Source organism: Bubalus bubalis, chromosome 20, assembly GCF_019923935.1.
Source record: "Bubalus bubalis isolate 160015118507 breed Murrah chromosome 20, NDDB_SH_1, whole genome shotgun sequence".
Lineage (NCBI taxonomy): Eukaryota > Metazoa > Chordata > Mammalia > Artiodactyla > Bovidae > Bubalus > Bubalus bubalis.
In genome coordinates this window covers 45369813-45387086 of record NC_059176.1, presented here as the reverse complement: position 1 = coordinate 45387086, position 17274 = coordinate 45369813, and the positions used below count along the sequence as shown (strand labels likewise).

General features: G+C 45.3%; 1 protein-coding gene across 2 annotated transcripts in view; it reads left to right on the top strand.

The window, feature by feature from the left end:
- BNC1 (basonuclin 1) overlaps nt 1–16512 on the top strand; it is a 28672-nt gene extending 12160 nt beyond the window's left edge. For both annotated transcript variants that reach the window (XM_025271179.3, XM_025271180.3), the window contains exons 2-5: nt 4187–4286; nt 5334–5569; nt 7945–9809; nt 14278–16512. In XM_025271179.3, the coding sequence (XP_025126964.2) occupies nt 4187–4286; nt 5334–5569; nt 7945–9809; nt 14278–14959 (2883 nt within the window). In that variant the 3' untranslated portion in view covers nt 14960–16512. The remainder of the gene's footprint in view (nt 1–4186; nt 4287–5333; nt 5570–7944; nt 9810–14277) is intronic.
- The last annotated feature ends 762 nt before the right edge of the window (nt 16513–17274 follow it).

Below are 17274 nucleotides of genomic sequence, written 5' to 3'. Positions count from 1 at the left end.
AGCCCTTTTCCCCTAGATATCCTGTTTTTTCATAGCCTCTTGAAGGGACTAGGTAATACTGTTGCTACCTGCTGCACACCTCAGTTATCAGCAGCCTTATTCCCTCACCTGAAAATCTCTGTCTAGTTCTTCTGTTCAGGCCCATTGTAATCCAAAAGAAACTATAGATAACAGTCAAATCATGCCAATTTTAACCTGTATTTAAGTAAGGTCACTGATTTTTTTTTTTAAAAGACTATTTTTTTTTTTTTAGTACACTTTTAGATTCACAGAAGATTTGAAAGGAGAGTGTTGCACTGTCCAAAAACTTTGTGTTTTTTGGTAACTTCTTACCGAAAAATGGAAACAAATTTTTTGGCCAACGCAATACAAAGATTTCCCATATAACCCCTACATCCACATAAACATAGCCTGCCCTATTTTCAACATCCCTCATTGGTTGATAACAATCGATGAACCAGCATTGACACATCATAATCACCCAAAATCCATGGTTTAACCTCAGAGTTCTCGCTTGTTGTTGTACATCCTGCGGGTTTGAAAAACATGTACAACATTGTATATCTATCATTACATCATTGTACAAAGCATTTTCAATGCCCTCTTGTGTTTTACCTATTCATTCCCCAACCCCTGTCAAGCCCCTGGCAACCACTGGTCTTTTTTCTGTCTCCATCAGTTCAGTTCAGTCGCTGAGTCATGTCCGACTCTTTGTGATCCCATGGACCGCAGCACACCTGGCCTCCCTGTCCATCACCAACTCCTGGAGTTCACCCAAACTCATGTCCATTGAGTCGGTGATGCCATCCAACTATCTCCTCCTCTGTCGTCCCCTTCTCCTCCTGCCCTCAATCTTTCCCAGCATCAGGGTCTTTTCCAATGAGTCAGCTCTTCGCATCAGGTGGCCAAAGTATTGGAGTCTCAGCTTTAACATCAGTCCTTCCAATGAACACCCAGGACTGAACTCCTTTAGGATGGACTGGTTGAATCTGCTTGCAGTCCAAGGGACTCTCAAGAGTCTTCTCCAACACCACAGTTCAAAAGAATCAATTCTTTGGTGCTCAGCTTTCTTTATAGTCCAACTCTCACATCCATACATGACCACTGGAAAAACCATAGTCTTGACTAGATGGACCTGTGTTGGCAAAGTAATGTCTCTGCTTTTTAATATGCTGTCTAGGTTGGTCATAGCTTTCCTTCCAAGGAGTAAGCATCTTTTAATTTCATGGCTATAGTCACCATCTGCAGTGGTTTTGAAGCCCCAAAAAAATTAAGTCTGACACTGTTTCCCCATCTATTTCCCATAAGTGATGGGACCGAATGCGTGATCTTAGTTTTCTGAATGCTGAGCTTTAATCCAACTTTTTCTGTCTCCATAGTTCTGCCTTTTCCAGAATGTTATATAGTTGGAATCGTGCAGCATGGAGTCTTTTCAGATTGGCTTCTTTCAATTAGTAATGTACATTTACTTTTCATGGCTTAATAGTGCATGTCTTTTAATGCTGAATAATATTCTGTTGTTTGGGCATACCACAGTTTATTTATCTATTTGCCTGCTAAAGGACATCTTGGTTGCTTCTAAATCTTAGAAATTATGAATAAAGCAGCTGTAAACATCCATGTGCAGTTTTTGTGTGATAAGTTTTCAATGCCTTTTAAATACCAAGGAATGCAGTTTACTGGATTGTGTGGTAAGAGTGTGTTTAGTTTTGTAAGAAACCACCAAACTGAGTTTCAAAGTTGCTTTATGTTTTGCGTTGTCATCAAAATGAATGAGATTTCTGTTGCTGCATATCCTCACAATCACTTGATACTGTCAGTGTTCTGGATTTCAACCATTCTAATAGTGTAGTGGGCTGATTTTTAAAAATTATATTTTTATCAAAATATAATTCACATACCATAAAATTCAACTGAGTGGTTTCACTGTATTCATTGAGTTGTGCAACATCACTGCTATCTAAGAACTTTAGAACATTCCATTACCTCAAAAAGAAACTGGTCAAAATTGAAAACATCTGTGTTTCAAAGACTATCATGCAGAAAGTGAAAGGATAATCCAAGGATTGGAGAAAGTATTTGCCACTCATATATCTGGTAAGGGACTTGTACCTAGCATATATAAAGAACTCTTATGACTCAATACTAAAAATACAACCCAATTTAAAAATGGGCAAAAGATCTGAATAGACACACAGATGGCCACTGAGCACTTGAAAAGATGCTGAACACCATTAGCCATCAGAGAAATGTAGATCAAAACACAATGAGATACCACCTCATTCCCAGTAGGATAACTACAATAGAAAAACAAACCATAACTAGTGTTGGCGAGGATGTGGAGAAATCAGAACCCTCATACCTTGGTGGGAAAATAAACCTTTAAAAATAGTTTGGGGGTTTCTCAGAAAGTTAAACATAGAGTTACTATATGATCCCTCAGTTCCACTCCTAAGAATATATCCCAAAGACATGAAAGCATATGTCTGTCATAAACTTGTTCACAGGGTTTCTTTTGGGGATGATGGAAATGTTCTAAAATTGTATTGTGATGATGGTTGTTCAACTCTGAATATTCTAAAAATCATTTGTTTACTTTAAATGGGTGTTGTATGATATGTGAACTATTAATATATTGTCAACTTAAAGCTGTCTTTAAAAACAATAAAAAACACCCCCATTTCCCATTAGCAGTCTCTCCTCATCCTACCTGCTCCCCACAACCCCAGTAACCACTAGTCCGCTTCGGGTCTCTATGGATTAGCCTGTTCTTGACGTTTCACATAAGTGGAATCATTCAGCCTGTGACCTTTTGTACTTGGTTTCTTTCATTATCATAAATGTTTCAGAGTTCACACATGTTCTAGCAGATATCAGTACTTCATTCTTTCCTATTGTCTAGTGATATCCATTGTATGGACATACCACATTTTGTATATCTGTTCATCAATCAATATATATGGGGGTTGTTTCCACTTTGAGGCTAGTAAATAATGCTGATTTTAAAGTTCAGGTACAAGTTTTGTGTGGACATAGGTTTTCAGTTCTCTTCAGCTTAAACCTAGGAGTGGAATCAGTTGGTGGTAAGGTAACTGTTTGTGAGGATCGGTCAGACTATTTTCCAAAGTGGCTGCACCATTTTACACTCCTACCAACAACTGATTTTTAAGTGAAGACTAGTTAATATGCTCCTTAATGTGTCCTCAGCCAGATTCTCTCCTTCCCTGTCCACACACAAGGCCACACAGTCCCTTAATTGCCACATGGAGGTTAAACCCCAGTCGTCGGGCTTTCTCATGCCTGCAAACACCCGGGCACTCCCCAGCTGTCCAAGCTCTCTTGAATAGTAACGATTTCGCCCAGCGCCTCCTCCCAGAAATCTCACTGACAGAGCTCCAGTGAGAGCTTTTTCTCTTTAATAATAGATTACATTCCTCAGGCCTCTTATCCCTTTTTGAAAAATCCATCCTAAAAATATATGTGAACCTCTGTTCTTAATCCTAGAACTTTGTTGACACATACATCTGTATCTTCTATTTCAGTCGTATGTTTGCACACTCCACACCCCCAAGACACTCCCACCACCTTAACCTGCACCTGGGCACTGATGCAGGGCTTGTCCAGCCTGCGTCTGGCTGTCAGTCACACAGTCCAGTCAGGGAATGATCCTTGGTGTGGTCAGCCATTGCATGTCCCCAGGTCTGTCTTGATATTCAGCATCTACCCTGTTTGGGGGAGGGAGTAACGAAGTACACATGTGCATTACTCTCAGTTCGGATCATTTTCCTATTTACTTGTTTCAAGGCAGCCCCAGTATCCCTTTCTGGGTGGCTGTTCTGGTCTACTTATAGATTTAGTGAGAATGTGACTCTTCTTTACCCTCTCCATGCCCTTTCCATAATAAGCAGGATATCTCCTTCCTGCCTGTAATCCTTTCTTATAAAGAGCTCTAGGGTTGTAACCCATCCTTGCATGTGGAATATCTGTGTAGTATGTTGCTGTCTCCAGAGCCAGGATGAGCTGCTCCTCTTTCCAAGGGACAGTATGCATGTCTGGGCCTGGCATGCAGTGGGCACAGGTCATTTAGCCAACGCTGCTCAGTGGAGGAACGCGTTCTGTTCTGTAGATGCTGTGTGTGTTCCACACATCGCTAACATGCCAGGTGTCCCCTTGTTCCTTCCTGTAGGCTATCGGCTGTACTCTGAACTGCAGCTGCCAAAGCTTCAAACCAGGGAAGATCAACCACCGTCAGTGTGAGCAGTGCAGACATGGATGGGTGGCTCACGGTAACCATTTCCCCCTTGGCCTGTAGTGTTTCCTCTAACTAACGCACTTACTCAGGAACAGGTTTAATATCCACGAATGACAGCTAACATCTGAAGTTACTGCTCTGTGCCAGGAAACAGGCTAAGAGCTTTATGTGTTATCTCTTTGGATCTTAACTCTGAAAGTGTTTATCCACTGCCTTCTGAAGATGTAGAAAGTGGTGCTTCAGGGCTGTTCTGCAATGAAAGAAATATTCTGTGCATATACAGTAAGTAGCCTCTAGCCCAGGGTTGCTAGATGAAAAATCAGAATGCTCAGTTGAATTTGAATTTCAGTTAAACTATAATTTTTTTAGCCTAAGTATATCCCAATTAATATTTTTGGTTTAAGTATATCCCAGTTATTTGTTGTTTATCTGAAATCTATATTCAAGTTTAACAGGAACTTCCTGTGTTTTTATTTGCTAAACCTGACAACCCAGCACTACACCAGCCACATGTGGCTATGAGCCCTTGAAATGTGACTAGCAAAACGGGCGAGCTGAATTTTTAGTTTTATTTAATGTTAATTAATGTAAATCTAAATTTGAACACCTGTGTTTGAGTGGTGGCTGTTGCATTGGACAGCATGGGCTCAATTGCCGAGCCTGACAGCTGGAGGGTGGCAGACTGGGGCTCCACCCCAGTCTGAGGTGTTGGGGGAGAACCCAAGTCCAGGTTCTCCCCCAGGCCCTGTGCTTCCTGGTTTTCATCCTCTTGATTACACTCCTGCCACCTTCATTTTTACCAGTTTCCCAGGTGTGGTCCTTACCTGTGGCTGTTGTACTCCTTAGGCATGCCACAGGAAAGGGGGAAAAGAGGCCTCTCAGGGCACTCCATTTTACCTTAGAGGTTCCTGTGAATAACATGGAGCCAAATAGCCATTAAGATTATTAATTGTTTGCATATTTGTGGCTTTTCCATTGGCACAAATAACTGAGAGTTAGCCCTTAGCCGACTTCCCAAGCGGTGTTTTCCTCTTAAAGGTAGAATCTTGAAAAACAACATTTTTTCAATTTCCTTTTTCAGCTCTGAGTAAGCTGAGGATCCCTGCCATGTACCCCACAAGCCAGGTGGAGATCGTCCAGTCCAACGTGGTGTTCGACATCAGCAGCCTCATGCTCTATGGGACCCAGGCCATCCCTGTCCGCCTGAAGATCCTTCTGGACCGGCTCTTCAGTGTGCTGAAGCAAGACGAAGTCCTCCAGATCCTGCACGCCTTGGACTGGACCCTCCAGGATTACATCCGAGGATACGTGCTACAGGTATGGAGATGTGGGTGCCACTGCCTGAGAGCACGACAGGTGTAACCCAGTGCCATCAGTGCTCCAGCCGCCAGTAGTCATCCCTCCTTTTCATCGTCATTCGTCTTGGCCTCAGCCCTATCTCACATTCTGGGAGAAATCCATTGCTTTCCTTGTGGCACAGTGGTAAAGAACCAGTGCAGGAGATGTGAGTTGATCCCTGGGTTGGGAAGATCTCCTGGAGGAGGGCATGGCAACCCACTCCAGTATTCTCGTCTGGGAAATCCCATGGACAGAGCAGCCTAGCGGGCTATAGTCCATGGTGTTGCAAAGAGTCAGACATGACTGAGCACACAGGCACTGGTATCTGTTAGACTTCAGGGAGTTGGACCATTACATGTTCTCTGATTTGGGTTTCACTCGCCAGCTTGCACAGCCAACATTGCACACTCACTTGCACAGTCAGCTGTTGGCCCCATCCTTGGCACTGCCTCCATTTCTTTTATCATCCTCAGAGCATTTACTGACACATGACATCATTGGTTTCCAGTTTTACTGAGGGTGTGGGGTTGAGGAACTTAACATTGCAGAAAGGCACAGCAGACAGTTTCAATTTCATCCCATGCCTTCCTGTCCTTTAAAGCCCTCTGCCATCCACCCAGTTGCTGATCTTCCTTCCCAGGCCCCGATGACTTGTGATAGTTCTGTGGGCGTGCTCTCGCTCGTTGTCTCTCCTACCAGTTCTCTTCTAGCCTTCTTGCCTCTCCTCTGCATCACTCCATCATCCTATGCCTTTCATCCCTTCTCTCATCTCTCTCCTTTGCAGAGTGGTTTCACCTCTCTTTGTGTTCCAGGGGTCGACCTTATGCTTCCTATCCAGAGAGGCTGTCAAGGTGTTTTCACAGGCAGAGAACATGTTTCCTGGATTTCTCTGACATAGGAAACAGCTACAGCATTTTCTTCCCTGTCACTATGCTAGAAAATGTCAGCTGACTTTGGTAAAAATTTCAGTGAGATGGGCAGAGGAATGTATTTCCAAGACTCACATACATTCAGTCTAACTCAGCGAGGCCATAAACTTGAAACAAGCACAAAAAACAACCATTTACTGACTTAGTCCTTCTTTCAGTCATCTCACAAGGTAGGTCGATTATCCCCATTTTCCAGGTGGGAAAAGAGAGGCTGAATGCTTCTGGATCTTGCTGAAGTCCCTCAGTTTGCATGCAGCAGACTGGAAATGTAAACCCACTTCTCTCTGACTCTGACAACACCTGCAGGCTTCCTCTGGAACCCTGTTGGCTTACCTCGAGTGCGGGAACCCTAGCAGGCCAGAAACCACCTTTTATGTAGAGCAGCATTATGCTCTTACATTATGACATAGATCAATATTTAATGATCCTAATAATCTTGCTTTCTAGTGTTAGGATTAAAAATATGGAATCAATTACCTTGAACCTCCAGCGCATGAAAAATTTATGATGTTACATTCCTCATCATCTTCAAAACTCTTACATGCACTGTGAAAAATCTCAGTAGGCCATCAAATACATGTTCTGTGATAAAATATTTATTGTAGTTTTGGGAAAAGTTAGGTCTTTCTAGAGTTTGAAAAATCTCCAACACTCCAGTGTAATTACCGCTCTGCTTTGTGAACACAGGCAATAGATCAATACAGGTTCATTTGTATTTTGATGTTAGTTGCTTGGGAAAGATCATTCAACCTGCAGCAAATAAATACTTGAGCTATATCTAGGCCTGATTTCCCATCTATACTCTTTAGATAAAGAAGTTACTGTTGATCAAATGATACATATTTTAATTTTAGTGGGAGAAAATTATTATGCCTAATGCAAGACTACGAATTGGTTTGAAATAGGCTGGAATATAATCACCAAACTTCCCTTAGGCTTGGGAGATATAATTTTATTTCTGTTTTCTGGACCACCACTCACATTTGTGCAGTTTATTTTTCCACAGAGAGTTTCTTTCCTAGGAGAGTGGGGTGAGTGAGGACTGAACTCATCGAACCCAGCACTCCCAGGAGTGTCTTTTTCTAATATATACAAAAGTGTTCCATGATGCTAGTGGAGGCCCTAACCAGATGGCATGGCTCCTTTCTTAGAGAAAAGGGCTGTGGTGGTTCCTGTTTAGTCGCTCAGTCGTATCTGAATGTTTTGCAATCCCATGGCCTGTAGCCCACCTGGCTCCTCTGTCCATGGGATTTTCCAGGCAAGAATACTAGAGTAGATTGCCATTTCCTATGCCAGGGGATCTTCCTGACCCAGGGATCAAACCCACGTCTCCTGCACTGCAGGCAGATTCTTTACTGCTGAGCCACCTGGGAAGGGTAAGGAACAGTAAATTAACTGTCCTTTTAAATTCTGGTTTGGGTTTAGGATGCATCGGGAAAAGTGCTGGATCACTGGAGCATCATGACCAGTGAGGAGGAGGTGGCCACCTTACAGCAGTTCCTTCGTTTTGGAGAGACCAAGTCCATAGTTGAGCTCATGGCAATTCAGGAGAAAGAAGAGCAGTCTGTTGTCATCCCACCTTCCACGGCCAACGTTGACATCAGGGCTTTCATCGAGAGCTGCAGCCATCGGAGTGCCAGCCTCCCCACTCCCGTGGACAAAGGAAACCCCAGCAGCGTGCACCCCTTTGAGAACCTTATAAACAACATGACCTTCATGCTGCCTTTCCAGTTCTTCAACCCCTTGCCCCCAGCACTGATAGGGTCACTGCCCGACCCCTATGTGCTGGAGCAGAGTCAAGACCAAAGCCAGGACCCCAAACAGGAAGTCCATGGAGCCTTCCCTGACAGCAGCTTCCTCACTTCCAGTTCTACCCCATTTCAGGTTGAAAAAGATCCGTGTCTCAACTGTCCCGATGCTGTCACCAAAAAGGAAGACAGCACCCACTTCAGCGACTCCAGCTCATACAACATCGTCACGAAGCTCGAAAGGACACAGCTGTCCCCAGAGGCCAAAGTGAAACCCGAGAGGAACAGCCTGGGCACAAAGAAGGGCCGGGTGTTCTGCACAGCATGTGAGAAGACCTTCTACGACAAGGGCACGCTGAAGATCCACTACAACGCCGTCCATCTGAAGATCAAGCACAAGTGCACCATCGAAGGCTGCAACATGGTGTTCAGCTCCCTGAGGAGCCGCAACCGCCACAGCGCCAACCCCAACCCCCGGCTGCACATGCCTATGAACAGAAACAACAGGGACAAAGACCTGAGGAGCGGCCTGACACTGGCTGCCTCGGAGAGTGCCAAGCGCCCAGGCCTCGGGGTGACTCCTCCAGACTGCCGGCCTCTCCCTGGCTATGCTGGGGCAGTGGAAGACTCCCGGAGCCAGCCAACCTTCCCGAGCCTCAGCCACAACGGGGTGCTCTTCCCCAACCTGAAGACTGTCCAGCCAGTCCTGCCTTTCTACCGCAGCCCGGCCACTCCGGCCGAGCTGGCCAACACCCCAGGGATGCTGCCCTCCCTCCCTCTGCTGTCCTCATCCATCCCGGAACAGCTGGCTTCCAACGAAACGCCGTTTGACACCCTGCCCAAGAAGAAATCCCGCAAGTCCAGTATGCCCATCAAAATAGAGAAGGAGACCATGGAGACAGCAGACGAGAAGAGGCAGCCTCTGAGCTCTGACGAAGACATGCCCCTGCAGGTGGTCAGCGAAGACGAGCTGGAGACCTGCAGCCCCCGGTCAGATGGAGCCCCAGAGGAGCTGCACACGCCAGCAGGAAGCTCCGAGAGGCCTCGCCTTGAGGAAGAGAGGCCCTGCTATCTCGAGCCAGGAATTGAGTCCAGTGGAGCCATCCGCCAGACTCCTGAGCAGGCCACGCACAACTCGGAGAGGGAGACTGGGCAGAAGTCAGTGTTGAACACTGTGCCACAGGACGCAGAGGAGGATGGCCGTGAACCTCACCTCACAACCAGGGTGGAGCCCTGTGTGCCTTTTCCCGACTATATCAAACTGCAGCAGCACCTACTGGCCGGGGGGCTCTTCGGTGCCTTGTCCACCCAAGGAATGGCTTTTCCCTGTTTCGAAGATGCCAAAGAGTCGGAGCACTTGGGTCGGCTGGCATCAGTGAGGTCGAAGGAGGAAAATCGCTTCCAATGTGACATCTGCAAGAAGACCTTTAAAAACGCTTGCGGCGTGAAGATGCATCAGAAAAACATGCACTCGCGGGAGATGCACACGTGCACCGTGGAGGGCTGCGAGGCCACCTTCCAGTCCCGCAGGAGCAGGGACAGGTGAGACGCCGGGTGGCGACCTTTGCTTCCAGGGCAGCGGGTCTTAACCTTTAATGTGCACTTGAGTCACCGGGAGGGTCATTAAAGCAGACTTCGGAGCCCCACCCCTACTCTTTCTGTCACAGCAGGTCTGGGACCGGGTGTGAGGGTTTGCATTGCTAAGTTCCCAGGGGACACTGAGCTATTCCAGGGGCCACGGTCTGAGGAAGAGTGTCCTATAGATCCAGGTCCCTGCGTTTTCGGCTCCAGTGTTTAAACTCATTTAGTCACAAGACCTGATGTGAAATTACATGAGGTTATCTGATCTTTTAGAGTCTCCCTTTGTGTGGGGTTTTGTACATATTCAGTACAGAAATGTTAATGGATTTCTTATGGGGACATTACCGTGATATCACAGTGTATGCATCACTCTGCCTTTCTAAAGCCTGAGGAATTCTGGATTCAGAAACACATCTGGTCCCAGTGGTTTGGGATATCAGGAACCATGAACTAGGTCACGCGTTAGAGGAGCAAGGGAGGCAGGGAGCTTTTCACGTTAGGATTGTAGCTTCCCAAAACTTGTCTGACTTTCATTTCAAACTGAAGTCCACAGAATGAAGCATTTTCTCTGATTTCTACTTAATTGCTCTATTTGAAAAGAATAATAACTGCCTGATTGAAGATGTCTGAAATATTGAGTTATCAAAGAGTAAAGGCAATTAACAGGTTATTTCCATGTCTGTGACATGTAGTTGAAAGATGAGAGGTCTGTCAGTGCTGGGTTTTCAATCAGACTGCTCGCCAACTGCCGGGGGTTAGAGTACCCCTCATCACTGTGGTCACACAGCACTGGCATTCCTGTCTTGTTTTTCTTGATGAACTTAGGTCGCAGAAACATGCTTCAGGTCGCCTACCTCCCCAGCCTGTAAAGGGAAGAAGAGGCTTACCAAAAGATGATACCAGGAGGTTTTAGGGAGAGAACCAGCCCTCTGATGAAACCAGCCCTCAGCTGCAGCATTAGAGATGCTAAATGGTTCACAGAACATTAAAATGTTACATTTGTCCAAACAAGCTTTATTTCAAGCAGCTCAACACCCCCATTGCCTTAGTCCAAATTGTAGCCCCTAATTTATTAACAGGGTGAAAAGGTATAGACTCCCATACACATTCCTAGACAGGGCTCCCAAGAACACACTCATTGTCTCGAGCAGAGGGGATAGGGCAGGAGTGATATTTGTTCAAATTCCTGTTTCCGTTGCTGGGTGTTGCACCCAGCCTCCAGGACACCTAATTAGTGAGCTGGTCCTCTTCTTCCAGCCTCCGAGAGAAGAATTTGTTCATGAATAAGCTGTTGTTATAAAGAAGGGATAGTCCTATCAGTCAGATTATCCTTGTTATTTATGATACTGTTCTGACCCACATCACCTGCTAAGTTAGGCATATTGAATTTAAAATACTATTCGTATTTATTTTTCACATATTTAATATTTTCCTGTTTTTGGATCTATCTGAGATGTGAGCCTCCTCCCCACACCACAGGAAAGCATCTCGCATGCTAAATGTAAACCACTAATTCTAGTAATCTAGAACTGGCACTGCGTTTTCCCTGGGATCTGTGATTAAAACGATACCATCTTGAACAGGACTTGGCTAGCAGTCCCAGGTCCACCACCATTTTTCTGAGTCAGAGATGAGAATTGCATTGCTGTGAGGGAAGCTGCCTTCCTGTCTTCAAGCCACAGTTACTGCCCACAGCGCTTCCTAGGACCCATCCAGGGGACTGCCACCGCACTGTGGGTACTTAGCCCGCAGGTGTTTAATCACCTTCTGTGTTGGGTGCTCTGGACACAGTCCCTGCCCACAAAGGCCAGTGGGGAGGCAGTAGTACACGGGCGATTACAACTGACTGTGGTGGCTGCTTTAACTGGGGGATACAGACTGTAATGGGCACTTGGGAGGGCATCTCACCAAATTCTTCCAGAAGTTAGGGATGGTTTCCTAGAAACCATCTTTATGTGGCATTATGTCTAAATCAACCACTTGGAAAAGTTTTCATGTCACAACCCCTTTACGAATTCTTAAAACCTCAAGAACTTATGTCTGTTTGGGTGTATATCTATCAATATTTACTGTGTTAGAAATTAAAACTGAAAAAATTAATATGTACATCACATCACTTAATAAATTAGTTTATTACAATTTTATGAAAAATTACATTTTCCGGATCAAGAACTTTAGTGAGAAGTGGCTTTGTTTTACACTTTGCTAGTATCTTTAGTAGAAGACGACTGGATTCTCATGTCAGCTTCTGCATTCAGTCTGTTGAAATATCACATGTCATGTGGCCTCTGGAATACCACTCCAGGTGGCACTAGTGGTAAAGAACCCGCCTGCCAGTGCAGGAGACTTAAGAGTCATGAGGTTTGATCCCTGGGTGGGGAAGATCCCCTGGAGTAGCAGCATGGCAGCCCACTCCAGTATTCTTGCCTGGAGAATCCTATGGACAGAGGAGCCTGGTGGACTACAGTCCATGGGGTTGCAAAGAGTCAGACCCGACTGAAGTGACTTAGCACACACACATGCATGCCAGTGAGAGAATGAGGCTGAAAGGGAAAATCATGTCTTAGTATTGTTATAAGATGAGTCTGACTTGAGGGACATCCTGAAAAGATCTCAGGGACCACTCAGGGTACCCAGATCACACTTTGAAACCCACTGGTATCAGCTAATCTACATAGTCAGGAGCAGGGGAGGGGAGAGTTGGAGTGTGAGGTTGAGGTTGAAGTGAAGAAATGCAGACCTGGGCAGGAGGCACGGTGTTAGCAAAGTCCTGGAAACAGAAAGCCCAGCACATGGTCCTGGGGTTTTGCAGATGTGGTTGTCACTGGCCTTAGGGGACATGGCACCTTGGAAAGTACATCTAACCCTCAGGATGGTTAAGAAGGAGAGAGCGCTGCCCACGTGTTAGCTTTTGGTGTTCATAGAATCCTCAGGAGTTGAGCACAGGACCCAGAGGTTCCCTCTGTTACATCACATCCCTCTGTTACATCCCTCTGTTACATCTATGTGGGGTTCCAGTAAATGTGTTTGTCTGACCTTTTTTTGACCACTTGTATATCCTGGAATCTATATGTCAATCCAGTGTCTGGTTTTTTGCCGAGACATACCTGCCCCTTCAACCCAGGACGCTGACATAATCACAGGGCAGAGTTGCAGTGGAGAAGAGCTGCTTGCAAAGTAGGTGATCTGGGAGTATAATTCTGATTATGTCCCCAAAAAAGAAAGTGTACAAGGATTAAAAAGAAGTTGAGTAACAAATTTCATGCACTTTGAGTAACATCCCTCCCCCCCACCCCCCACTGAAGACATCTTTGGAGATTTAGAAGAGAAAATCTGATTTCTTGTTATTTTGGTGAGGATATTTTTCCCAGTTTGACCCTGGCACGCATCCTGATCTGTACTGGGGGAGGTATGTTCCCTGCTCAGAATAATTCTCCAGTCACCTTTGAGACTATGCCCTATAGTAAGGGGTATTTTTGCTCGTCAGAAGTTAGGGGATCTCTGAGCAAGGCCAGCATTGATTGACAAGTTACATCCAAATGATATATTATGAGTAAAAGGCATGTGTCATAATGGATACTCATTATCTGCCCTTCAGGACTAACCATTGGGTGGGTGATTGGCAGTGTGCTCACAGTGCTGCACTTGCAAAATTCCTGTCTGGTATATAGTGAAATGTTGCAAATATGAACTAAATTTCACACACACGCACACTCACACACATATATACCACTTCTAGCCTCTCACCTGTAGAACTTCCATGTGGTGATGTTTCATTCAGATACTCTAGTCCACGATGCAGGCCACATAGGAAATCTTAATATTTTATGGTAGCCACATTAAAAAAGTGAAAAGAAACAAGTAAATTTAGTAAAGTATTTCCTATCATTCAGTCTATTCAAAATATTATCATTTCAGTATATGACATTAGCCACCTTTCAGGCGCTCAGTAGCTGCTTATGAGTAGCCGTTATTTGGGACAGTACAGCTCTAGAAGAGCATGTCTCCTGGTTTCATTGAAATCAAGTCCTCTGCTTAGTTCTTTACTGTTTGTGAAGAAAAAACTGGTCAGTTTTCTTCTGGGATCTCCTGGTTCCAGTGTACCAGTTGAATGGGCCTAACTGAAGCAGTCGAGCCATTCTCTAAAGATGAGGTACAGGAGCTTACATGTCAGTCAAACTGTGCAAGCTGAAGAGAACTACACATTCTGTCAACTCCCCTTGTCAGATGCTGACTTGGGACAAGCGATGGATGGCAGTGGGCAGTGTCTACCACACAGGCCCTGCATCCTGAGCCCCTTAGCATCACTTCCCTCACGCCACAAGCTTTCCCGGTATCTGCCTAGTGTCTCTACTCAGAACGAAGACTGTCTTTAAAACAACAAAGATGACAGCCCTACCCATTGCTAACCACCTTTTCACTCTTGTAGACACAGTTCAAACCTAAACCTCCACCAGAAAGTATTGCCCCAAGAAGTGCTGGAGAGAGGCGAAGACCCCTTCCGGGCAGCTTACCTCCTGAAAGATACAGCCCAGGAGGCATACCAGGAGGCAGCCTTCACACCGCAAGCCTCCCAGACGTCTGTCATCTTCAAGGGGATGAGCCGGATGGGCAGTCTGGTGTACCCACTAGCCCAGGTCCACAGTGCCGGCCTACAGACCTATGCCTCTGGTCTGCCTAGCGAGGGCACTGTCTTGGATCTGAGCACTACCTCGAGTGTGAAGTCGGAGAGCAGCAGCCACTCCTCCTGGGACTCAGACGGGGCCAGCGAGGAGGGCGCCGTGCTCACGGAGGACTGCGACGGGACCTGTGATGGGCCAGGCCTGGTGCCCGGGGAGGACTACCCACTCTGCGTCCTGATGGGGAAAGCTGACCAGAGCCTCGCCAGCTTGCCTTCCGGGCTGCCCCTGACATGTCACCTCTGTCAGAAGACATACAGCAATAAGGGGACCTTCCGGGCCCACTACAAGACCGTGCACCTCCGCCAGCTGCACAAATGCAAGGTCCCCGGCTGCAACACCATGTTCTCATCTGTCCGCAGTCGGAACAGACACAGCCAGAACCCCAACCTGCACAGAAGCCTCACCTCCTCTCCTAGTCACCTGCGGTAACAAGACGGTAGACCACTTGGCTTGAATAAGCACTGGTCGGAATTCAGGAATAAGGTAGTCCAAAGGAAAGTTTCTCACTCTGTTTAATACCATTTGGGGCAAGCAAGGCAAAGAGTGTGTGGGTTGACTTCATAGTCTTCAAGAGCAGGATGAACAGAAGAGAGGCCTTGTGAGAAGCTGTCATAGGGGCAGTGTTTCCTGTTATCTTTCTCAGCCCAAGAAGTTTTTCACTGACAGCAAACACTTGCAGAAACGCGGTTTTCCCAGATTTGTTTACACATCACCTGGGAGAGTGCCAGGTCTGTGTCTTGACCACAGGGGCCCAGGACCCAGGGGGGAGCTGGAAGGGAGGTTGTAGTATTAAGGGTCAATGAAGTGTCCTGAGGACACAGACTGTCACCACAGGTGACACCAGGAGCCAGTCCCAAAGATCACATTTTTTGAGTTCCTGCCTTAATGAGTCTGAAATCCAAACTGAAGTTTGGGAAAATGACTGAGACTCCCTCCATTTAGATTGGAGAATTGCTTTCTTCCCCCTATAGGTCTCACGTGTTACTCCAGGGAGTTCTCAGAAAAAGAGGGTTGGCCTCTTAACATGTAGGAACACGGATGTTCCCTGGGATGTTAGTTCTTGCTCCATAACACACGTTCAGGAAGCTAGCGGTGAGTACTTCATGCACTTAAAAATAGTGGTCTTCAATTTAATTTAAAATAAGTTTGATAGTATTTAATTTGTGTTTATGTTATGTGAGTATTTGGGGTGAGTGCAGACATGTCACAGTGTGACCTTTGAGTCTCTGCTCAGAAGCAGAGAGAGTGACAGCCTAAAATTCAAAACCACTGCCTGTTTTCGCTTGGTGAACTCCGGAATCTGTTCTTTTAGAGCCCCCGTGGAACGAATGCAGGCATGATGCTGGCAGGACCATTTGTATATAATCAGCCAAAGCATTTAGAGAATGTGGTTCTGACAGTTGTTGTGTATTTTCAGTATCACTGGATCCCTCAGTCTTCACCCTTTTACAGATGTGTAAGATTAGGATGAACTTTCAAATTTACATGGTAGAAAGAAAAGTAGGACATTATTGCCATACTGTATGTCTTAATATTTAACTTATTCTGAAATATATTCTGTACCATTATACATGTTTGCTGTTGTAGAAAAGAAGCTTAACAGGTCCTGTGAAAGGAGACCATCTCCTGAAATTTGGCATTTGCCCTAAAAGCCCATGGTTGCAAAAAAGAAAATGATTTTGTATTAAACTTTCAAGTTAATCACTTTTTAAACTCATGGTTGGTTTGAGTAATGAGAATCGGGGAGTCAAAATAGATTCTATTCCTCTGGCCCAAAGGTAAAAAAAGCCAATAATGTGTTAATGATTATTTCAACATTTAAAAAAAAAATAAATGTGACAACTTAAACTTTGTCTCTGCTTAAAGTGAGATGTATCTTTGAAATGTTTTGTTACACAGGTGTTTCATATTCCAGTATCCCCAAAATGGAAAAATTTGTATACAAATGAGTTTTCTATGATTTAATAAAAATATATGGCACACTTTTTGTTTAAAAAGGCAAACATTTGTCAGAGCAGTTTTGTCACACATCCTGCCTGTCATATGAGTGCATGTGGTCATCATACACACACACTGTGCATCTGACAGATCCCAGCACTCAGGGGAGGTCTAGTGGACAGGAATCAGTAACTGCTGTGACTGAAGTGACTTAGCATGCACACGCACACCACATCCACACAGGAACTGAGCGGTTCATGAGTTCCAAAGAAATTAAGTCGTTACTTCCCTGGGAGGAGGGGCTTGGTTATCAAATATCAAGGAAAATACTGGGATTTTTAAAAATACTGTGCTGTCAAAGATAAGCTTTATGGCCAATGCTCAAAATGAAATGCAATTAAAGAGCTAAGCCGCCTCTTTCTTAAATATTCAGTTTTTTAAAGTTTTTATTATCCTTCAACTTCTTCACATCTTTTTTCTACCTTTCCATTATATGTTGGCGGTGATTTAGTCACTAAGTCATGTCTGACTGTTTGCAACTCCATGGACTCTAGCCCGCCAGGCTCCTCTGTCCATGGGATTTCCCAGGCAAGAATACTGGAGTGGGTTGCCATTCCCTTCTCCAGGGGATCTTCCTGACCCAGGGATCGAACCCAGGTCTTCTGCATTGCAGGTGGATTCTTTACCGGCTGAGCCACCCAGGGAAGCCCCTCATCAGAGGGAATTCTTTTTTTAATATTTATTTATTTATTTGACTGCGCTGGGTCTTAGTTGCAAGACTTGGGATCTTCTATCTTCATTGCAGC